Here is a 25,525-nt window from a genome sequence, read left to right on the forward strand (position 1 = left end):
TCTATTCAGTTGTGGTGTTAAATATAACTGATGTAAAAAATTGAACCAATCTATATCTTACATTAATAGTATTTGACATGCTATTCTGACAAAGCTCTAACCATCTTTGCTCATCAATTGTAATATTCAAATCCAACTTCCATTTCTGTCTGGATTTATGCACTTCTTGTTTAATAATTCCTTTATGCAATAAAAGATATATTGCATAAGTAAATTTTTTTGGTATATCCTTTCCTAATAAGGGTTGCCACCTCACTACAAATGGGTAATCACATTTCTAAACCTAACTTATCTCTTAAATATGGTCTCAATTGGAAATAACAGAATCAAGTGCTACTAAGTATTCTACATTTATTCCTCAATTGTTCAAATGGCATTAATTGACTTGGCTCTTAACAACCTTCAATATTTTTAATACCCTTACTAAATAGTTAAAAACCAGATGTCCTTTGAAAAAGGTATAAGCTGATTTTTAATCAAAGGTATCCGAGGCGATATATTTCCATTTATTCCAATTTCATCTTTTATTTTATTCCAAACAATAACCAAATGTTTCAACAATATTGACTCTTTACTCCAAGTTAATAATTTTGAATCCCATTTATATACATATAAATAACAATTCCTTGGCGAATTTCTCCCCTATTTTAACTAACTCTACTTTGACCCATCTCGGTTTTTCTACTGCTTCAAAAAGATAAGCAAGGAATCTCAATTGAGCTGCTTGATAATAATACTTAAAGTTAGGGAGCTGTAATCCTCCCAATTCATATTTTCTCATTAAAACTTTGAAACTCTTGACATTTTACCTTCCCAAAGAAATCTTACATTTATTTAATTCTTGAAAATAACCTTTATGCTAGTAATATAGGTAAAGATTGAAAAAGATACTGAATTCTTGAAATATATTCATCTTTATACATTTAACCTATCCTATTAATGTTATAGGTAGAGTCATCCATTTTTTAAAACTCTTTTTTCAACTTTTTTCTAATAATGGCAAGTAATTCAATTTATACAAGTTTTTAAAATTGTTATCTACATGAATCCCTAAATATTTAATCCCATCCTTTGGCCATTTAAATTGAGAATTTCTTTGGCAATGACTATAATCTCCTTCAATAAGAGGCATAATTTTACTTTTATCCCATTTTATACCCAGAGATATTACCATATTCCTCCAAATTAAAGTGTAATTTCTGGAGGGAAGTCTGTTTCTGATAAGTATATTAAAGCATCATCTGCAAATAAACTAATTTTATGTTCTTCTTGACCAACCTTAAATCCTTAAATTTCCAAATCACTCCTAATACTACTGCTAATAGTTCTATAGCTAATATAAATAATGCAGGAGATAAAGGACATCTTTGTCTACATGATCTCGTCAATTGAAATGAAGTAAAAACTTGTTTATTAGTTACTACTTTAGCTTTAGGACCATTATATAAAGCCTTAATCCAATTCATACAAGTCTGACCAAATCCAAATTTGTCCAGAATCTTAAATAAAATTTCCCATTCCAATCAATCAAAAGCTTTTTCTACATCTAAGGCCACAGCAACACTTAAATCTTTTTTTTGTGTCAAATGTATAATACTAAATAATCTAGCCACATTATCTGCTGATTATCTCTTTTTGACCTATCTGGTCCATATTTATTAATTTTAGTAAAGATTTAGTCATCCATTTTGCTAGTATTTTAGCAAGAATCTTGTAATTTGCATTCAATAATGGTCTACATGATGAAGGTTTTTCAAAGGACCTTTTTTAGGTATCATGGTAATTATTGCTGTTGAAAATGATTCTGGGTTCTTGATGCTTGATCCAGCATTTCCATAAAAAAAGGAATCAATAAATTGTGGTGAACCATGCCACTCCATTATCAAACAGGCATCCTTAGTTGTGGACCCCCATAGGATCAGGAGTTCCCGGTGGCTAGGGGTGGCACAAATGACTCTTGGAGGTGTGCGACTTCCGGTGTCAGGTTATGGTGATATTGCAACAAATGTATTTATTTAAACTCCTGCGAAGGTTCTATAAAACAATTCTGTTAGTTCAGCTGACAGACGACTCCTGCTGTACTTTGTTCACAGCACCACATGCTACAGTGGTGACCCCGACAATCCAAAACGATTTTTTGGACCAAGCTATGGATATGCAGAGCATCGGAGCACTCAAACTACCGTTTTTTTTGGATCTCGCAACCATAGGTTTGGTTTGAGCAGGCTGTGGCCTAGTTTCACCTCTGTCAGATTGCCACTGATGCTACTAAATGTTGCTATCATCGCATCACTAGATCAGGTCACCGCAGTAAGCATCGTTGACTTCTTACGCCAGCCTCTAGCCAACAACTGCACGCCTTCTGCACTGATGAATGAGATGTTGGCACTCATGGACGGGCACAGGCCCTATTTTATTTTTGAGCAGATTTTACGGAAACAGATGCCAGAAGGCATCCATCTGCTCCTTGCAGATGATGATTTCAGTGATCCCTGTTGACTAGCTGCCTCCGCAGATAAGCTATGGTGCGCCAAACAGTACAGGGAAGCAACTGTTGGCCATGTGGTGGCGCCACACCAAAGGGCGCAAGCTATACCTATCTCTGACAGAGGTGTGGGGTCAGACTCGGCAGTGAAAGGCACCGGGAGAGAGCAGTAGTGCTATTATCACCAAAGGTAGGGAGCTGTGGCCTGCTGGTGCCGACCCAACTGTACACACCCAGGAAACGCCAAGGCCGGGATACGTGTTGTAGAAAGAAGGGGCCTTCCCTGACAGCCATCAACAACAGCAGCATCAGAATGTACAGGGTAAGGACAACACTGCTCAATTTCGGCTCTTCCCAATTCAGATGGTCCTTTACCATCGCCGGCGTCTCTCAGCCACTGCTGGGCGCCGACTTTCTACGAGCACATTGCCTCTTAGTGGATCCAAAATGTCACCGTTTGGTTAATTCCAAGATGTTTGAATCAGTTGCTTTACGACCTGCCGCATTACCTGCACTACACCTCGACTCAGTGATCCTCTTGGAGAATGAGTACACCAAAATCCTGGCTGATCTTCTGAGCATCGTTACTTTGCAATTCACGGTGGCCCAGCCCAAGCATGGAGTACAGCACCATATCCCAACGAATGGACGGCCTCTTCATGCACGAGTGTGCAGGCTGCCTCCAGACAAACTGCAGTTGGCCAAGGAGGAACTCAAAGGAATGGAGGAGATGGGTATAGTTTGGCACTACGATAGCCCATGGGCATCCCCACTTCATCCAGTTTCCAAAGCACCTGGTGGCTGGAGGCCTTGTGGGGACTATTGTTGCCTTAACAAGATTACAATGGCAGATCAATACCCAGTTCTCCACATACAGGACTTTATAGTGAACCTACACAGCTCTAAGATCTGTAAGTTGTGTGTTACATTTGTTCTTTATGAGGCAATGGCTAAATTTTGTCAAGTTCTGTATCTCCCTCAGATCATGAAAAATCAAGGCTTAGCTTGTTCTGCTCTTGATCTCTCACAGATGACTTACTTGGTCGAAGAACGGGTAGAGAACAATGCTGATCAATCCAGGACAATGTGGACTTGCATAAATCATCTACACTTGTGCTTGTAACCATGGTATTGAAAGAATCAAACAAAGGTTTGATGATAATACTGAACTGATTGATGAGTTAAGGGACAAAATTTTTAATTTTACAATCAATAAACACATCACATTATCTCGCTATTAAGCATTAAGAAACTTTTAATCTCTTTCGAAATTTATTTCCACAGTACAAATGCATCAGTCTGAAAATTCTTACAATCAGCCATATATTGCAAGCAATATATACTCATCTGAAGGCTGACATCAAGGTGGTGGAGATGGAGTAAGATATTGTTATGTGCCAAAGAGTACAAGTAAATTAAAAGAACACCAAACTCCCTAGATCTTGTACTTGTGGCTTTCAGTCATGTGAAGGAAAGACACTACTTTCAATATTCAAAAGGTTTTGTGGTTCAGTTGTGCATTGAAAAGAATAGATTCCATTGAAGAGCTAATAGCTTTCAAGGCAAAATGATATAATCATTAATTTGAGTAAAAAGTAAGTAGGCTATTTAGATGCCTGGTTAAAACATGGTAAAATGTTACCGAACTTCATTTGTACTGAATGAAACGCGCACAAATTTCTTCATTCTCTTACCTTACCCAATTTTGGGTGATTTACAGTTCAAAGGAAATTCTACGCAATGAAACATAAAATCTGTTAACTTGCTGCAGTAAAAAGGATACAATCCAGAACTTCCAGTTCTGAAGTGTTCTTGATTTGATATATTCATCGAACATTTCCCGCATGTGATCAAATCGCTGCTGTGTTACTGGAACACCAGTAGCAGGAAGCTGCTGTTGACAGACACTGAAAAACATTACAAATTACTACCAATTATTGGTTTAAATAAAGTAATGAACACAGCCATAGTTGTGCTCCCATGGTTTTCAAGTGATACCACAGAGGAACAGGCCTGTTAGTTCATCACTAGGACAACGCTGAAGTACTTCTCTATACTATTCCCATTTACTAGCAACTAGTCCATGGTCTTTTATGCCTTGGTGACACTTAAATATTGTCCATCCACTCAAAGAATGCATTCCAGATTCCAACCACACTCTGGGTTAAAGAAATTCTTACTCAGATCTTACCCTTTATCCCAAATCTATTGGAAAGAAAATTAGAAAACAAAATAGAAAAGTTATAAAATTAAAGGAACCTCATGTCCAAGGACTTTGGAAAGGAAAGTTTTGGAAAGATGAAGTGACAATTTATAGAAGGGCTGTAAGCTTTTTTGAGCAGGGTTACCAACAGTGGATTTTAAGGAGAGATGAACAGTACCACAGGACAAAAAACTATAAACAAGATCAGGTAAGTTTGTAGTGAACAGTTTAAGTGGGAACAGGGTCAGAGATTTTTAATGTCTGAAATGGTAAAGCAATTAGAGCAAGATGAAAGTAGAATAGAAGTTTGGCCTTGTAGGCTAGGGAAAGCCAGTGGTTGGCTGGATGGTGATAAACTAGCACTTTGCCCTTGTTATGGAAGAGAGCTACAAAAAGTGTTAGTAAAGAATATGATAAATGTCTTTCCTATTCAAGTAAGGGCCAGGGTAGGGCCAGAAAGACAAACCCAAAACATATTAATATATGCAGATTAAAGGAATACTGTAATATAGCTCTACTCCATTTTAAACTGTTGGTGATGTATTGTAATTTATCTGCTATAATCATTTTCCATGCAGAAGTAGTGAGAACATAATCTTCAAAATCTTGACTTAGAATTGTACAAGGACAAAAGATTTTTTAAACAAATAAATCATCAAATGTTTCCCCACCTGATTGAAACATTAAGTTCTTCAATTTCTTCCCTGAGACGTTTTGCTTCATCCTGCAGCTGTGCTCTCTCCTGCTGCAGTTTTGCTATGTATTCCACTGTTTTCTGCAGTGTGACTGCATTGCTAATCTACAAAAAGAATACAAAAGCTTCCAGTGAAAAATCAAGCTATGTTAAAATCAATGCTAGGAATTTTCTGTACATTTTTTATCCAAACTAAATCTCTTAATGTTCAGCATTCTCCTTGTGTCCAGCATATCATAGTGCGAGAGAAAATAAACCAAATTTGTTACATTTATTCTAATAACAATCACAATTATGTGATAAGTTACTGCTCTGTCAAGGCCCCAGTGTCTCCAATTTCAGATGATATATGCTTTTATTTGTCATGCCAAATGCAAGTGCACATCCATATTGAAGGTATTAAAACATATGTGCGATGTGCTTGTGCAAAGTCTGTCCACCAGCTGAATCTAACCAACACTGAATGATGTCTTGAAGAGGGGAGCACTGAATCCAAGCAAACCTTGAAGACATTCAGCATCTCATCTTCACAGGAAGCCAGGGTAGAGGCAGACTTCAAAAACATGGACAAAAACAAAACAAAACCAAGGAGGTTTGATGTACTGGGGCCCCAGAAAACTTGCCAAGATGAAGTGTCAAAGGGAGAAGTAGCCAAAAAGACAAAGGGCCAGAATAACACTCCAAGGGCTGTATCTCAGAAACAGGAAATGTTTATGGCAAAATTAAAAGAATACATCTGACAGTACATGTAACTATATTCAAACACACAATTCTCTTTTGGGGGAGGGGGGGGAACATCACATGATGCACCGGGCGTTAGCACATGGATCCTAACTCTCCTGGGAAACTTTTCAAAAACGTTTAGTTAAGAAATGTTTTAATCGACTAAAAACTGTTTAAAATACATTTAATCAGTCATACAACACTTTTCCCCATGTCTCCTAAAAAGACAAAGTTGATGCTGCTGCTATGGGAGCCTGACATGAAGGGAAAACTAAGAATAAACAAGGCCTACCGGACCAGAGAATCACAGAGCTCCGCTGATCCCCGGTCGGAGTGATCCTCTTGAAGGCACTTCTTTTGACAACAGAACAAGACTCAGGCTTCAGACATTGGGCAGTAAAGAGGAGGAAGACTCAGAAGAGGAGGAGGTAAAGAGAAAACAAAGTACTAGAATTGCTATAGCTAAAGCTAAGATTAGTGAGCTGTGGTTTAATGTGAAAAGGGAAATAAGTGTTGGAGGCTGTCAACAAGATGAAGAAAAAATTAAATAAATTAGAAAATTCAATGAAAAGAGTACAATATGCAGCAGGTTGAAGATAAGAGTTGCCATTGTAGAAGATACTACAGGTGCACAATCCTTTATCCAGAACCCTTGGGGGACAGTGTGTTCTGAATTTTAGATTTTTCTGAATTTCGGAAAGCCAGATTTAAGCCCACCCAAATTGTGTTGCCATCTCCACCCCCAACCCCTTCCAGTTGCGCTGCCGGTCTCCCGCCCCCTCGTCCGCCTGACTCGCACTGCCAGTCTCCCGCCCAACTCGCGCTCCTGGTCTTCCGCCCACCCGATTCGCGCTGCCAGTCTCCTGCCTGCCTGACTCACGCTGCCGGTCTCTTGCCCGCCTGACTCGCGCTGCCGGTCTCTTTCCTACCCGACTCGCGCTGCCGGTCTCTCTCCCCACTTGCCAGATTTTGGAACTTTCCAGATTTTAGATGTCCAGATAAAGGATTGTGTACTTGTACTACTGGTTTGAAAATGGAGAATAAGAAGCTGCAACAAAAAGTGGATGCATTGGAAAACTTTAGCAAGAGAAATAATATTAAGATGTGGGTCTTAAAGAAGATGTAGAAAAACAAGATACGTCTGCTTTTCTTTTGGAATGGCTCTCTGAAATGATGGGAACTGAAAATTTTGATCGTCCTATAGAGATTGAAAGACCGCATAAGAGCTCTTAGACCCTAAGCCACCTCCGAAACTAAAACCCACGTTCTATACTGGTTAAATTTCTTCGTTTTCAAGATAAAGAGAAGATTTTGTCATTGGTAGCAGCAAGACGAGATCAGCATGGGCTCCGCTTGAGCACAAAGCTGCGAGAGTCTTAATTTATCTTGATATAAGTGCTGATCTATTTAAAAGAAGAGAATTCAACTCGGATAGGAAAGTCTTATGGAAGGGATATAGATTTGTTTTGTACCATCCAGCAACATTGAAGATTTTTATACTGGGTTTTATACTGGGTTGCATATGTAGTAGCTTCTTCTTTTAATTCTAAATCAAGAGGAGTGGCTATTTTGGTTAAAAGTATACCAATTAAAATACAAAATGTAGTGGTAGATCCAGTGGGAAGATATGTAATAGCTCATGGTCAAATATTTTCAGAAATATGGACATTTCTTAATCTCTATGCACCAAATGTGGATGATGAGAGATTTATCCAAGAGACCCTTCTGAATTTAGCAGAAGCGCATGACAACATTTTGATAGGAGAAGATTTCAATTTTTGTTTAAATTCAATTTTAGATAGAACTACAAGGGGAATGGCAAAAACAAAAGCAGCAAAGGTGACCTTGGTTTTGATGAAAGATTTGAATTTGATAGATGCTTGGAGAAGAATTCATCCTAGAGAAAGGGACTATTCCTTTTATTCAAATAGACATGATTCATATATTTTTTAATATCTGCTCAACTGAAATGCAGGATATTGGACGTGGAATATAAAACAAGAATATTGTCAGATCATTTGTATTTGTTGATGACAATTACAATGTTAGATATAGAAAAATTGATATCTATATAGAGATTAAACTCAACATTATTAAAAAGGAAAGATTTTTTGTAATTTTGTTTGAAGGCAAAATCAATTATTTTGTGATATGAACGTAAAACTCGGTCGAGAACAATTTGTAATTTGGGATTCATAAAAGGCATATTGGAGAAGACATTATAAGTTTTACAACTAAGATTAAGAAGGATTATATGAAAGAAGTAGAACAGTTGGAACACAAGGTATTAGCATTAAAAAAAGATCTTTAGAAGCGTGCCTCTGCAGACAAGCGTAGGCAATTAATAAAAAGCTCTAATACAATACATTACAACCTACAAAAAATAAAAAAATGATTGAAAGAACTAATCAGAATATTATGAATTAGGGGAATGTGCACATAAAGTAGTTGCATGGCAATTGAAATCTGAACAGGGTTTAAGAACAATTAATCCAATTAAAAATGATCCCAACATTGTGACTTATAAGCCTCAAGAAATCAATGAAACTTTTAGAACTTTTATTCAAAACTTTAAAAGATGATGATAAAATAGATATTTATGGAATATATATTTATCCACATTAAGTTCAGAAGAGCAGACAGAACTGAATGTGTAATTCGTGGAATTAGAGGTAAAGCAAACAATATGTTCATTACAAAGTAACAAATTGCCGGGGGAAGATGGATTTCCACCTGTTTTATAGAATTTAAAGAGGAATTTATTCCTATTTTCATGAAAATGTTGGATAAAACTTCAAGAACTCATACTTCACCAGATTTATTTTCAACAGCAATAATGATTGTAATAACAAAAAAGAATAAAGATCCTTTAAAACCTTCTTCTTATAGACCAATTTCATTATTGAATGCAGATTACAAAACAGTGGCCAAATTCTTGGCAAATAGAATTACTAAATTACTGCCTAAATTAATAACTATGGACCAGACAGATTTGTTAAACAAAGACTCTCAGCAGATAATGTAACTAGACCAATTATAATTATACATGCAGCACAAAAAAGGAAAGATCTGAGTGTAGCTGTGGCTTTAGATGCTGAAAAAGCTTTTGCTAGATTAAAATGGGATTTTTGTTTAAAGTTTTGGACAAATTTGGGTTTGGCCAAAATTTTATAAATTGGATTAGGGCACTATATAATAATCCTAAAGCAAAAGTGGTAATCTGTGAGCCAAATAAGTATACCCGCATGGTGTGCTGCCTCCCTGGTGCAAGGGTACGAGATATCACAAATCGGGTCCAAAATATTCTGAGAGGAGAGGGAGAGCAGCCTGATGTCTTGGTACATGTGGGTACAAACGACAATGACAAGAAAAGGAAGGAGGTAATGAAAAGGGATTACAGTGAGCTGGGACGAAAGCTGAAAGACAGGAACGCTAGAGTGGTGATCTCGGGATTACTACCTGTTCCAAATCCAAGTGATGAAAAGAATGTAAGGATAAGGAAAATGAATGTGTGGCTGAGGTGCTGGTGTACAAGGCAAGGATTTGGCTTCTTGGATCATTGGGATCTCTTTTGGGGAAGGCATGATCTTTACAAGTGGGACGGGTTGCACCTAAATCCAAAAAGTGTCAACATTTTGGCAAGTATGTTTGGTACAGCAGTGGGGCAAGGTTTAAACTAATTTGGTAGGGGTATGGGAACCAGAGTGATAGGGAAAAGAGTAGGGAAGATAAAGTAATGGCCAGGAAAAGTAAAATAGGAATAGTAATGTTGGGAGGAGAAAGTAAAAAATCAGATGGTGCAGTGAGTTTTCGGGTCAATGATAGTGTTAAGAAAATTACAAAGAAAAATAGTGGGCAGAAAAATAAACAAAAAAGGTTACTGAAGTCACTAGATATTAAAAGGACAAAGAGCATAAGGGCACTTTATCTGAATGCCCGCAGTATTAGAAATAAGGTTAGTGAACTTGATATGATTTGGTAGCCATCACGGAAACATGGCTACAAGGTGACCCTAAATGGGAATTAAACTTTCAAGGGTATCAGGTGGTGCAAAGAGATAGGATGGTAAGGGAGGTGGAGTTGCACTCTTAATCAAAGATGAGCTCCAGGCAGTAGTGAGGAATGATATAAGATCTAAAGAGCATAATGTTGAGCCCATTTGGGTAGAGATAAAAAATAACAAAGGGAAAAAATTATTGGTGGGTGTTATCTATCACCCACCATATAACAATAGTTTAGTGGCACAGGAAATAAATAGAGAGATAAGTGAGGCATGTAATAATGATTCAGCTGTCGTCATGGGGGACTTTAACTTCCACATAGATTGGGAAAATCAAGTTGGTCGTGGGAGTCTGGAAGAAGACTTCATAGAATGCATCCGCGATAGCTTTCTTGAGCAGCATGTTAAGAAACCCACAAGAGAAAATGTTCTCCTGGATCTAGTGTTGTGTAATGAGATAGGTAGAGTAAATGATGTAATAGTCAGAGACCATCTGGGAAATAGCGATCATAGAATGATTGAATTTCTCATTCAGATGGAAGGGGAAATAGTTAGATCTAAAACTAATATATTATGCTTAAACAGGGGTGACTACCATAGGATGAGGGAGGAATTGGGCAGAGTGGACTAGCAGCACAGGCTAATTGATGAAACAGTTGAGGAACAGTGGAAGATTTTCAAATAAATATTTTGTAATGCTCAACAAAAATATATTCTGGTCAGGAAAAAGGGCAGCAAGGGAGGGAAAAATCAACCGTGGTTAACAAAGGAAATAAAGGAGAGTATAAAATTGACGGCACAGGTGTACAAAGCTGCAAAGAGCAGTGGGAAACTGGAAGATTAAGAAAACTTTAAGAGACAACAAGGGGTTACAAAGCGGGTAATAAGAAATGGGAAAAAGGATTATGAAAGTAAATTGGCACAAAATATAAAAACAGAAAGCAAAAAATTTTATAAATATATAAAACAGAAGAGGGTGGCCAGAGTTAACATAGGACACTTGGAGGATGAGAAAGGAAAACTGGTAGCAAAAAATGAGGAAATGGCCGAGGCATTAAACAAATATTTTGTGTTAGTCTTCACGGTGGAAGACATGTCCAGCATGCCCAAGTGCGGAGTTAAGGATGCGAATGTTGGGGAGGGCCTTGATAAAATAGTTGTTACAAAGGAAGTAGTGATGGAGAAACTAATGGGACTAAAGCCAGACAAATCACCTGGTCCTGATGATATGCATCCAAGGGTTCTGAAGGAAATGGCAGAAGTTATAGTTGATGCATTGGTGGTCATATACCAAAATTCCTTGGATTCTGGGCAGATCCCGGCAGACTGGAAGACAGCAAATGTCACACCACTTTGTAAGAAGGGATGTAGGCAGAAGACTGGAAATTATCGGCCAATTAGCTTGACGTCTGTGGTTGGAAAAATGCTTGAAGCCATCATTAAAGATGAAATAGTGAAACTTTTGGAACCTAAGGGTTCAATCAGGCAGACGCAGCATGGTTTTAGAAAGGGAAGATCTTGTTTGACAAACTTGTTAGGATTCTTTGAGGATATAATAGGTGCGGTGGATAGAGGGGAACAGGTTGATGTTGTATATTTCAATTTCCAGAAAGCATTTGATAAGGTGCCGCACAAGAGTCTTATCAGTAAGTTACAGGAAAATGGAGTCTGGGGAAGTATATTGGCCTGGATTGAAAATTGGTTGTCTGACAGAAGGCAGAGAGTCGGGATAAATGGGAGTTTTTCAGGTTGGCAGAGAGTGGTAAGTGGGGTGCCGCAGGGTTCAGTGTTAGGCCCACAACTGTTCATCATTTACATTGATGACTTGGAGGAGGGGACAAAATGTGGTGTAGCCAAGTTTGCGGATGACACCAAATTGAGTGGAAGAGCAAATTGTAATGAGAATGTGGAGAGTCTGCAGAGGGATAGAGTTAAGCTGGATGAGTGGGCAAAGGTCTGGCAGATGGAGTACAATGTTAGTAAGTGTGAAGTTATCCACTTTGTCAAGAAAAATAAAAGAGCTGAATATTATTTAAAGGGTGAAAAACTACAGCATGCTGTTGTGCAGAGGGACTTGGGAGTGCTTGTGCATGAATTGCAAAAAGTTAGGTTGCAGGTGCAGCAGGTTATTAAGAAGGCAAATGGAATGTTGGCCTTCATCGCTAGAGGAATTGAATTCAGGAGTAGGGAGGTAATGTTGCAACTGTATAAGGTACTGGTGAGACCGCACCTGGAGTACTGTGTCCAGTTCTGGTCTCCATATTTGAGGAAGGATATACTGGGTTTGGAGACGGTCCAGAGGAAGTTTACTAGGTTGATCCCTGGGATGAAGGGGTTGACTTATGATGAAAGATTAAATCATCTAGGATTGCATTTGCTCGAGTTCAGAAGAATGAGAGTAGATCTTTTAGAAACATATAGGATTATGAATGGTATGGATAGGATAGATGTAGGAAGGTTTTCTGAGCTGGCCGGGGAAACTAAAATGAGAGGACACAGTCTCAAGATTCGGGGGAGTAGATTTAGGACAGAGATGAGGAAAAATAGTTTTTCCCGGAGAGTAGTGAATGTTTGGAATTCTCTAACCAGGGAAGTGGTTGAGGCTGCCTCATTAAACATTTAAAATTCGGTTAGATAAATTTTTACATGATAGAGGAATCAGGGGATATGGGGAGAAGGCAGGTAGGTGGAGTTAGGTCATAAATTAGATCAGCCATGATCGTATTGAATGGCGGAGCAGGCTCGATGGGCCATTTTTGGCCTACTCCTGTTCCTACTTCCTATGTTCCTATTTAAGTAATGGACAAATGTCTAATCTTTTTTCTTTGGCGAGTTTGTCGCTTATATCCACCTTTATTTATTTTAGCCATAGAGTCATTGGCTGAGGAGTGATGTAGAAATAAAGGGGTTTAAGGCCAGTCAAGAGGAGTATAAAATAAGTTTATTTGCAGACAATGTTTTGATTTATTTGACTGAACTGGAGACCTCATTACATAATTTGCATTTAAATTTGGAGGAATATGGCAAAATTTCAATTTATAAGGTTAAATGGGATAAAAGCGAAGTTATGCCTCTTACTCAAAAGAATACTCAAGTTAAATGGCCAAAAGAGTCATTTAAATATTTGGGAATATGGATAAATAATAATTTAAATAGGTTGTATAAACTGAATTATCTGCAACTGCTTAAAAAAGTAAAAGAGGGTTTAAAAAAATGTGTTGCCTACTAATGTTATTGGCAAGGTAGAGTAAATTGAATTAAGATGAATATTTTTTTCACAGATACAATATCTTAACCATAACCATATAACCATTTACGGAGTGGAAACAGGCCATGTTGGCTTTTCGAGTCTGCACCGGTTCACTGATTTTGTGCGCCCTCTTCAGGCAATGGTCCCATTCTTCTGCTTCTTAACCAGGGTCTCAATATCTCTTGAAAACCAAGGTTCCATACATCTTCAGTACATCTTACCTGTAATTTTTTTTCAAGCTTTGCCAATATTGTTGCCACAAAAAAATTTTCAAGAATTAAATAAATACATTAGAAAATTTCTTTGGAAAGGAAAGATGTCATGGGTATCCATAGAAAAATTAACATGGAAATGTGAATTGGGAGGTTTGCAACTTTCCAGTATCAAGAATTATTACCACACTCAATTGGGATTTCTTACTTGAGGGATGAAGAAAACTGGCTTGGGTTAAAATAGAATTGGATAAAATTGGAGAGAATTTAGCAGAATAATTCATTTATAAATGGGATTCAAAATTAGTAACTGATGCAAGGGAAGCACCTTTTCTTAAACATTTGATTAATATTTGGAACAAGTTGAAAAATGAAATTAGATCAAAAGATAGTATTTTTCCCATAATGCTTCTGTTTCAAAATAATCATATATTTTACTTATCAATTTATGAATATTTAGTTTCATAATGTAATTAAAACTGTAGAGGATTGTTTTGAACAAGGTCAGCTGATGTAATTTCAACAATTAAGAAGCAAGTATGGAATTTCACGGAATACACTTTTATGCTATTTGCAGCTGAGAGGATATTTGTGGAAAAAGTTAGGTTCAAATATGCTTTTACCAGCTTGTAGTGAGTTGGAGGGTCTTATTAGGAAAGGTTATACTAAGAAATTTATTTCTGTCATGCACCTCTTCTACAAGCAGGCACCATTAAAAAGGGACATAAATCAAGACAGAAACGAGAGGTTGATTTGAATATTGTGATAGCTGAGAAAAGATGGGCAGAACTTTGCCAAGACTGTATGACCAATATTATAAATTTTCGATATAGCTTAATTCAATATAATTATTTACATCAATTATACACAACACCTCAAAAACCACATTAAATTAAATCGGATTTATCAGATCAATGTTTTAGATGCGGTGATGAAATAGGTACTTATTTTATTATACTCTACCTGATCATGTTCTACGGTTAGAATTTTTTGGGACAAATTATTGGTATTGCTTTCCCATATAAAATCCAGATTTATTTTTGTTGGGGAACATTGAAGGAACTAGACCTAAACTAAATTTATTAATTCATCAAATTAAATTTGTTAAAATTGCTTTAGACGTGGCAAGAAAGTGTACCACAGTGAACTGGAAATCCGATATGTATTTAGATATGGAAAGGTGGCATTTAGAGATATAAAGTTGTATTCCCTTGAGAAAATTACAATTTAAGAAATAAATATTCATTTTTTGTGCAGATTTGGAGACTGTAAGGTTAGGAATAAATATGTTAAAAAAATGTACTTCCAGTCTCTGAAGTCCTTTATTAATTTTCTTCCCTAAAGTTACATACATATAAACACTAAAACCCCAGCATGTGAGCTAACCCTCCGTGCAATCCAGAACAACACTTTATTCTTTCTATTTTTGGTTTTCCTTTTGTATTTTCTCAGGTAATTATATTGTATATTCTTTTTAGTGAGGGGGTAGGGGAGGGGCTTAAACACCCGTGTAATTAGTGAATCTTAAGTATTGTTTATATAAAATGTATAATTACATGGTTTAAACCGTTAAATAAAATATTTTTAAAAAAACATAATTCTCTTTTGCACATGCACATACTGACCTACCTTCTACCTCACATTAGCAACAGGAGACTATTTGGCTATTCAGCCTGCTCTGTCATTTGACATAATTAAAGATCATTGTATGGTCATCCAAATTCTCTGTCCTGATCCTGCTTCATATCCCATGATCCTTGAGGGTGAGGACAAGTTCTGCCAGCCGGAGGTGGGTGGTGGTGGATGGGGATTGGTTGGGTCTATTGTCCAGAAAGAAAAGGGGCAAGGTTGGATGCAGAATGACATCCCACATTATTTAGGACTGAGGTGAAGAGAAATTTGTTCACCAAGTGTGGTGAACCTGTGGAAATCTCTTCAATAGAAGGCATTCATGGGCAAATCTTTAAATGTAATCAAGAAATGGATGGCCACCACCCTCCTCTGGCTGGCAGAATGTCTCCTTTGACATCATTTCTCCGGGTTAAAGGGGTAGTCATGGGTATCCGCATGGGCCCCCAGTTTTCCTGCCTTTTTGTTGGCTAAGTGGAACAATCCATGCTACAAGCCTACACAGGCAAGGCATCTCAACTCTTCCTCCGTTACATCGATGACTATTTTGGTGCTGCCTCACGTACCCATGATGAATTTGTTGACTTCATCACTTGACTGCCAACTTCCACCCCAACCTCAAGTTCATTTGGCCCATCTCTAGCAACACCCTCCCTTTCTTCGATCTGTCTCCATATCCCACCCTGTCCCCTGTAATGATTCAATTCCATTCTCTCAATACCTCAGTCTCCATCGCATCTGCACCCAGGATGAGGACTTCCATGCCAGATCATCAGATGTCTTCCTTCTTCAAACAACGTGGCTTTCCCTCTATCACCATCAACTCTACACTCACTCGCATATCCTCCATTACCCACACCTCTGCCCTGGCCCCTGCGCCCCCACACGCAACAAGGCCAGGATTTCTCGTCCTCACCTACCAGTCTCAGCATCCAACACATCCTCCACCACCATTTACGCCACCTACTAAATGATCTCCTCCCCTCTCTGCCTTCCACAGGAACCACTCCCTCTGTGACTCCCTTGTACACTCCTCCCTCCCCATCAATCATCCCCTTAGGGCCTACCCCTGTGACCACAAAGAGATGCTCCACTTGTACCCTCACCTCCTCCTTCAGTACAATTCAGGGTTCCAAACAGTCCTTCCAAGTGAAGCTACATTTCACTTGAGACTCTGCAGGGGTCATCTACAGCATCCAGTGCTCCCGCTGTAGTCTCCCCTACGCTGGAGAGACTGGACGCAGACTGGGAGATTGCTCTGTCCACCACAATAGCGTGGATCTCTCAGTGGCCACCTATTTCAATTCTCCAACCTATTCTCTTGCCGACATGTCTGTCCACAGTCTCATGTACTGCCAGACTGAGACTACCCGTAAGTTGGAGGAATAACATCTCATCTTCCGATTGGGCACCCTCCAACTGGATGGCATTAATATATAATTCTCTGGCTTTCGCTAAAACCCCCTCCCACACCTTTTTCCCTGTCTTCTCTCCATTCTCTGTCTCCTTTCGCACAGACATGATAAATTCTACCTAGTCCCTTATCATATCTAATTAACACCTTTTGTTGGTCTGGATTCCTCCCCCATTGTTTTGACTTTTCTGATTTTTCCTTGAAGAAGGGCTCCGGTTAGAAACGTCCGCAATATGAGTGCTGAAAAGACCTGTTGAATTCCTCCAGCATTTTGGTATGTTTACTTCATCCAGCCTATCCAATCCTCTCTGGAGTTTATCTGTTGCAATGATATTCTTTCTCATTCCTCTAAAGCAGGGGTGTCAAACTCAAACTCACAGAGGGCCAAAATTAAAAACTTGGACTAAGTTGTGGGCCAAACTAAATATTTACTGAAAAATTTCAACAATATCTGCATGTTTTCTCTTCTTTCAATATATGTAATATTAAACTTTTTCTTATTAAACTAAATGTTTAATAATAGTTTTGGTTAAACTCTTTCCAGAAGAAGCATTAACAAATGAGAAATAAAATATTCAATAAATAGTATTTCTCTATAGCCTTTAAGCTCCTTTTAAATGTATTTTTTTTCACAAGCCAACAAGTCAAAAAAATAACAACTTGCTTCAATGAAAATCCAATCTTTCAACTATGAACAGTCCAAAGTTAACCAAAGAAAATATGAATCCAAGCTTAGCTTGCTACACTGTGATTTACTCTGATGCACCTGGGTCTAAACCAGATACTTGGCATCTCTTCTTAGATGCAAGTTCATGAAACTCTGGGGTCAGAGTTTGCCTCCCACCTGTCTTGAAAGGTCCTGTTTTCTGTCTTTGGTTTGGCCATTTTTCGTAAGGGGTTTATTACACATGAGTTGGGCGACAGGTCACAGATGCTAATGAAAGTAAAGAGAGGAGGTGGGGGTGATTAGCGGGCTGACGGGCCGGCACCAACGCATTTGCAAAGCATTCTGGGATTTGTAGTATTAGCTGTGCATGTGCTATATTGGCGCGGCGGCCAGCTCTAATACATATTTGATATGATCTTGTGGGCCAAATATAATTATATCACGGGCCAAATTTGGCCCGCGGGCCTGAGTTTGACATGTGTGCTCTAAAGTCTTGTGTCCAATAGTCAACACAGTGAACCTCACTGAAATCTCTCCAGAGCAAAAAAACAATTATTCTCAATTAAAAAGGCCAGAACTGGGCTATACAAGATCCACCATTTTGATTATTTGCTATAAATTGTACCTCAATCATGTAGCTCTTGATCATTATCCAGTTACATTTTCACAACTGGGTAGGCCTTTGTCCCCAATTCCATCTTTGCAATTCTTGGATGCATAACTCTTAAATCAAATCTCAGACTGTCTGACTTAGAAAGGACCATTGCTGATTTATGCAAGGTGCATAAAGCATTGCATTTTGCACAAATCAAAATAGTTTCCGAAGCCACAAAGTTTACATAACTTGTAAGAACTTCTACCTTTATTATCGCAGGTAAACAAAAAAAAATGAAGGAGCTGTTAACAGATTAGACCAGATCAAAAAGTGTAAAGCAATAAGCAGAATCAGCAAATGTGTTTGCATGTTTTTACACCGAGGAGCGAAGAACACTGTTTCATCCAGTCGTACTTATGTGATTGGATGATAATAAACTTGAACTTAACCTATCGTTTCTCATTCAATGGGCCAAAAGAGATTAGTGACCTGGATATTAACAAATTTCCTCTCTTGTAAGAATTTCCTGAATATTCTGAGCTTGTCTGGTACTGACAAACTCTTGAAGAAAAATCTGAAATAATTCAACCAACTTACCGGTTTTACGTTAGACTGACATTTTAACGTGATCACCAGGTTATGAAGAGTATCAAAACCCATTTTGATATTAAATCGTCTTTTTTGTTCTGCTGAAATATGGGTCATTCTTCGATTCTGTTGTAAAATAAAGCAATACTGTTTTACTAGAAAGATATCATAACTAATTTTCACTAGAATAATAGAATAGTAAGACAGGTGAAGAAAAAGCCCTGTTCACAGCATAACTGCAACATGATGAGATTTCTTTACTACCACTCCCAAACCCAAATTTGTTATGTACAGTTTTTGTCGCCATGCTGCAGGAAGGATGTGGAAGCAACAGGGAGAGCACAGAACAGATTCTCCAGGATGATGCCTGGAATGGAGGGCTGTAATTTAAGGCTGGGTTTATTCTCACTGGAACATTGGAGCCCAAGGGGTAAACTTGTAGAGGTTTAGAAAATTATTAGGAGAACAGACAGGATTGATGGGATTCTTTTCGCCAGGACATGGGAGTCTGGAATTAGAGGGCACTCATTTAAGGTGAGAGGGGAGCAATTTAAAAGCGATCTGAGGTACAGCATAAATTTTTCCAACACAAAGGCTGGTGAATATCTGGAATGAGTTGCAAAAGGAGGCGGTGGAGGTGGGTACAATTACAGCATTTAAAAGATATTTGGACAGGTACTTGAATAGGAAAGGCATAGTGCGATACTGGCCGAAAGCTGGCAAATGGAACAGTGCAAGTGTAGACAGGCTTCAGAGCTGATACGAATAAGGTGGGCTAAAAGGGCCCATAACTGTACTGTTTGATACTCTGGCTCAACCATCCAGAAGGAAGATGAGAGCACCTCCAATCCCTCTCAAAATCACACAACACACTAACCAGGAAAAACAGGTTTGTTGCTTTGATGCTACTGGGTCAAATTCCTGTAAATCTTAACATTATGGACTGCAGCAGTTCTAAATTGCTCCTCATCTTTTCAAGAACATTAAGGGATGGGTAATAAGTGCTGGCCTTGACAAGGAGGGAGCTCACATCTCATGAGTGAATAAACAGAAGTAACTCCTTTTGTACTCAATATATTTTCTCGCCATTAATTTGGGAGTTTCCATCTCGTATATCCATGTCACGACATTCAGGCAAGCAAGGCAGCTGTAGTATGGTGAATTTTTATCACGATCATCCATGGTTTCAGTTAGTGGGGTATACATGGAAAGAACAAAATGTTAAAATTAAGTGCATCTTTGTTATTACCTTATATTGTTTTCCTCATTGGTACATTTTACCTTGGGCATTTAAGTTGCTAAGAAATTATGCTACTAATTCTTATTTACTCTTCCATTGAAATTAAACCGTCGCTACAGAGTTTCTCAATATAACTCTTCATCACCCTCTACCCTAACGCCAAAGTAATTAGACACCCATGGAATACCAAGTAGATCCAGATTTCAAGACAGAGATAATCAAAATGTAATTAGGGAAAAAAACTGAAAGGAGACGGGTTCCAAAGAATACAAACTAAATAACACATGTAATGATTGATTTGCCAGAGGTTAGCACCTTACAGTAACATACAAAATATAGTACTTTAGTGGCACAACACAAAGGCTCTGTTTAACGACAACCTAATGTCTTCAGTCTATTAAAAAGCCACAAATTCTGTAAATCCTAGCAAAATATGCCTGAAAATGACAAAGAAGAACTTTTTTATTAAGGTATCAAGTCTACAGCAAGTTAAATATAGTTCAACTTCTACAAGAATATAAAATTGTGACCCATTATTGCTTCTAAATGTTTCATACGTTGACATATTTCAGGTCAGTGGCATATAGCAGCAGAGTTTCTCTTATACTATCTTCTCGGTTTCAATTTCTGCTGCAACCACCCACTGGAACCTACACCAGTATGGCAATAATTAGTCCTAAAGAAAGTAAAAGCCAACAGCAGATTCATGTTTGTTGACTATTGACTCTCATCTTCTCTAGTCTCTGCATACATGTGTAAGAAAGAAAAATATAAGATCAGAAAAAGTTTTATGTTCTTGTAACAGATATGTGTTAATATTATTCTTTAAAGTTTAATTGTAAAATATATATTTCTTAGTAAAGTTTTGTGGGCTGGATTCAGGGTCACACAGTTGCACTCAGAGAGAGAGGTCATTTTCAGAGTCGATGCATCTGGAAAAACAGAGCCATGAAGATGAAGTGGTTTCTTAATTGAAACTCAAGAACAATGGGTGTTGGCTTAAAAGCATTTGTGTGTATACACAGAATTCTGCTAGTAGTTGTTCAAACAAGCAGGCAGGCCAGAGTCGGTGGACTCATAATTCATACTTTTGAAGTGGCTTTAAATGGACAGAGATGCTATTAGCATATATATGTGAAGTGGCTTCAGAAGACCATCTGCCAAGATTCATGCTTTTGGAAAATTGAAACAGAAACGATGTCACATGATTAAACATTTGGAGAGAAAGACGTTACTGGAACAAGAGGCATTTTGGGCAAAAGTTGGCCATCCTGTGGAAGACAGGATTGAAATACAGAAAAGGTACAGTTACGTATTATTCCTGGTCAAAGGAGAACACAGAATAAGTTGCTTTTGAAGGTGGAAGACTATTTCTGACTGTCTCTAAGAAAAGAGGGCAGTTCAACTGTGTCCTTTCCTATTTGGGCACTTCATTTAACCCTTGTTTGGGTTTGTGAAATCATCATGGAAGAAAATAGCCACTTTGCTATCTCTTTGGAAAAGAGAACAGATTCTTTGTGTGGAACACTGATCCCAAAACCTCCATGCAAGAGAGAGAAAATTGTTTGTATGAAGAAACATTACTCTGAAAACAACTCAACAAAAGAAATTTGTAAGTTTTAAAGAGGTCTGATAACTTGATGTTTGAAAATACTTCATTATTGCATTTGAGAAACAATTTAAAGAAATTTGATGCCTCACATTGACTCCATAATTGCTTTTGAACAGCCATAAAGATGGAGTTTCAACAAAAAAGCTTTGAAACTAAACTTTAAAATCATCTCTTCAGAATCGAGCTTAAACTGTAATGATTTGGGTTTTAACACATTTATATTTGCTAATAGTGGGGTTAAGTTTTAAGTTAGTTAGGAAGTTTTATGTTAATAATAATTAATAATAAAAATTATTGTTTTTCCAAAACACTGTCTTGGTGATTCCCATTGCTACTGATTTAGTACACAATGGTTCTTGACAATGCACCACCATGATTCCTATAAACCATTTTCAACTTAATTAAACAAGTTACATTTTAATTAGAGGATGCAGTTTTAATTCAATTTTTCCAAAAACAGAACTGCAATAGTGAAAAGACAGGAAGCTGAGGTGACAAGAACAGGGAGACGACCTTACAGGAGGGTGACCACAGCAAAGGGGCTCAGCAGCTAAAGGACTTACATAGGCTGCAGGTGACTTGCAATCTGGAGTCCAGCACAGGCTGTCAGCTGCTGGAGTCTGGCTCAAGGTAAACCAGGCATTGGAGCTGGGATTCAACAAGGTGCTGAGGGCAAGAAGGGCTGTGAAGGCTCCGAATAGCACCAGAGGCTTGGATCTGGACTTCAGGTTGCCGATGAATCAAACAAGAGTCTGTGAGGAAGTAAAGGCTGCAGGAAAGCTGGAGGCAAATCCATGGATCCTCAATTACTCCAAATGGACTCTCTTTTGATTCTCTTTATCTCTTACTGTAAGGGGCGCCAGGCAACTCTAATGGCGACTCTTTTTCTGCCTTAAGGCAGGCAGAAGCAATTTTGTTATTATATCTTCTGTACTATTACATGACAATTAAGGAGTTTTGACATAGATAAAGTAAGATGTTCTCATTCACACTCAATAATCCATTAACATGGGAGTATCTTGAGATATCCAAGCAGATCTGTGCCCAGTGACCCAAAATTAGACATGTACGTGTAGATGGAGGAAGGATAACTGATTGCACAGACTTAAAAGAATAAAAAACTACTTAAAAAATTAAAATAATATTGAGAAAATCTATTTTTACCTTAACTACTACACCTGATTGCTCTGGTTTAGATTTTGTAGAACTGCTAACGGGAGACTGTGGGCTGGGAATTCTCTCTGATGATGCTGATGACCCTTGACCTGAATTCTGTCGCTCCCGATCTAAAAAAAAACTAAATGTGAGTATTATTCTAATATATGGTTGAACAGAGCAGTGGTAATGTATTCATTCCTGCACAAATTTCATTGATTTGTGTAAGTATCAATACTGATAACCACTTGGCACATAGATTCAAATCATGACAAAGTTGAGAATAAATAAAGAAACTGATAATTTTACTAAAGCTCTATCATAATAAACCAAATTGTGCTCTACAGGTACACAATCCTTTATTCGGAACCATTCAAGGACAGTGTGTTCCGAATTTCGGATTTTTCCAGATTTCAGAACAAAATCCAGCCGCCCCAGATTTAAGCCCACCCGAATTGTGCTGCCGTATCTAACCCCTTCCAGTCGCGCTGCTGTTATGAGTCCAAAGGACCCCATAACCCAGCAGCAATACTAACCCAAATTACCCCCTTCTAATTCTAGGCCCACGTGTATGTAATGTGTGTGCAAATTCAAGAAAAGTTCTTTGGTTCACAGTTCAATCTCACTTCTCCTTCTTCCAAGTTCTCTGGTTGCAGGCAATCACCATACTGTGCACAGAATTTAACATGTATAAAGTTCACCAGGCTTGGTGCTTGAAAGGTAAATGTTTACCACTCAGGAAGGTTCTTGTAAGGTTTGCAGAGAGAGATATTTGTTGCTCCAGGATTTCCACAACTGAGGTACCACCACTAGTCACCTCAGGGTCTCGCTGATGAAACTTGTCCCATCAGGATCTTCTAGATGGTAACCTCTTTCTTCAAGCTACCAGAGTTCTATTCCTTCCTCTATTTCAAGAGAAACATCAGATAGCACTTCCAGCCATCTACTGCTCTGGAACTTGCTTTCATCAGTTTAAAACAGTTTTCCCTGGATTGCACTTTTCAGTTACTTGTCAACTGACTGAGCTGTTAACTCTTTTTCCAACTGAAACTCCAAAGAGAGCATGTGACTCATGTCTTGCAAAACCCCCACCTTCCTGAACAAAACAACAATTCTTTCTTCTGCTCCCTTTTGTTGTTAGATAAATAAAATCCAGGAGTGACCTTTCTATGAGCACTTTGCAGAAAGGGTACTGATAGACAGCCTGACTCCAGCAAGACAATGGTCAAGCATTTTATGATACAAGTTCAATGAACACCTAATTGTGAAAGGTGCTTACATTCTCCAGAGATCCTGCAATGTGAATTCTTCAGTCTTTCAAATAAGATGTTTTAAAATGTGCGTGTGACCTACTCTAAATCTTTCCCCCTCACCCACCCGAGTCGCGCTGCCGTCTCTCTCCCCCCCCACCGCCCAAGTCGCACTGCTGTCTCTTTACCGCACCCCCCCCCCCCCCCCCCCGCCCAACCTAGTCGCGCTGCTCTCTATCTCCCCCCTGTCCAGCACTAGGGAAAAAAATGCCAGTTTTTGGAGCTTTCTGGATTTTAGATGTCCAGATAAAGGATTGTGTACTGGTAGTTGATGACTCAAAGAATCCATTATGGTCATGCTTTTAAACTGAAGTAATTCATAATGTGAAACATGGACATTTAGAACCTATTAACAGATGTGGAGGGTCAAATCTGTCAGATTTCTTCACTGTCTGATTCCATTTGCAACTGTAGCAGTAGGCCCCAATCATACTGGATTACCATCGCTATACTGGGGAATAACCACTTGCATTATGTGCCAGGTCAGACAAGTTGTTCTTTTTAATTACTGTCTGCACGACTGCAGTCACAATTTTACTAGATTCCATGTAGGTAATCTTAGAAACTTCTGGGTTGGCAATGTTTGTATCACTCTGGTTAAGTGATGTAGCTAATGCATCATCAGGGTGAAGAATACAGGTGAATATGGGACTGTATATACTCAGGAAAACCAATCAATCTACTTGACTCAAGATAACAAAAGAACTTCAACATTCTTAAGACTGTACAAAAAGTATCCAAAGCATCAGGAAAAATACAAAGTGCAAATTCTAGAAACAAAGTAAATACGCAACTGTGAGGTTCAATGCAGTAATGAAATATTTCTTAAAATTCTGTTTGACACCTACTTTCATTTTAAGTTCTATCACAGCGAAAACAGAAGCATTCAAAATCAATTCAGATAGCTGCTTACTTGTAGGTGTGGGTGAAGGCGCCTGTCTGTTTGAAGTTGGAGGCGTGATTTGTTCAGATTTGGCCTGTAATCTAACAGTACTCGGGACGACATTTGAAGCAAACAAATGTGACATGGCTGATTTATCAGGCTGCGAAGTCTGTCGGGATGTGCTCATCACTCCTGGTTGTTGAGCAGGGCCAACTAAAATACTGCCATGAAAATCTGTTACACCTGAGGCCTATAACAGTACAAAAATTTTAAATTACTGCACATATATTATTTATAATATATATATATATATATATATGAAATTCAATACATTCCCTAAAAACAAAAGTTGAAATAGACCAAGTTAAAGGCATATTCCACAAACAGATCTCTAATCTCTATTCATAGACAGGCTCTATACAATCGACAAAATCCTAATGTAGTATTTAAGCTATCATAAATATTCACTATAGGTCATGTACTCAACACTACCTAATTATTAAGGCATCTGGTTTCAATGATTATTATCCATTGTGATGCACATAAAGTAAAGCTCCAGTAATCTGTCACACAACTATTTGGAAAATCCATCATTAGGCACCTGGCTCACCAGATACTGATTTCTGAACTCCCCGATTTCCATGTTCCCATCTGCTGGGGCTCCAGTTCCAATGCTCTCTTTAAACTTATCTGATTCTATTCACTGTGCTTCCATGAAAAATACCTGGTTCTAGAACTCACACTCCCTTGGTACTTACTGGCGCCATAATTTCTGAGCGCCAATTAAACTTAACATTCACTGGAAAATGCATCATTCGACTGTGTAAAATCTAAAATATAGTGACTTTGTGCAGTGCACATCAAT

At 38.2% G+C, this 25,525-nt stretch overlaps 1 protein-coding gene across 6 annotated transcripts in view; it reads right to left on the reverse strand.

The window, feature by feature from the left end:
- mlxip (MLX interacting protein) overlaps window positions 1-25,525 on the reverse strand; it is a 121,739-nt gene that overhangs the window by 6,717 nt on the left and 89,497 nt on the right. For 2 of the 6 annotated variants that reach the window (XM_069933267.1, XM_069933262.1), the window contains 6 exons: window positions 24,691-24,910; window positions 22,477-22,598; window positions 18,470-18,586; window positions 5,360-5,487; window positions 4,269-4,392; window positions 3,525-3,654 (listed from right to left, as the gene is read on the reverse strand). In XM_069933267.1, the coding sequence (XP_069789368.1) occupies window positions 3,525-3,654; window positions 4,269-4,392; window positions 5,360-5,487; window positions 18,470-18,586; window positions 22,477-22,598; window positions 24,691-24,910 (841 nt within the window). Of the gene's footprint in view, window positions 1-3,524; window positions 3,655-4,268; window positions 4,393-5,359; window positions 5,488-6,397; window positions 6,460-11,319; window positions 11,432-18,469; window positions 18,587-19,490; window positions 19,608-22,476; window positions 22,599-24,690; window positions 24,911-25,525 lie in introns of those variants that run through there. The other 4 variants (XM_069933264.1, XM_069933263.1, XM_069933265.1 and 1 more) reach the window with 4 other exon arrangements.

This window comes from Narcine bancroftii, chromosome 4 (genome assembly GCF_036971445.1).
Source record: "Narcine bancroftii isolate sNarBan1 chromosome 4, sNarBan1.hap1, whole genome shotgun sequence".
Taxonomy (NCBI): Eukaryota; Metazoa; Chordata; class Chondrichthyes; order Torpediniformes; family Narcinidae; genus Narcine; species Narcine bancroftii.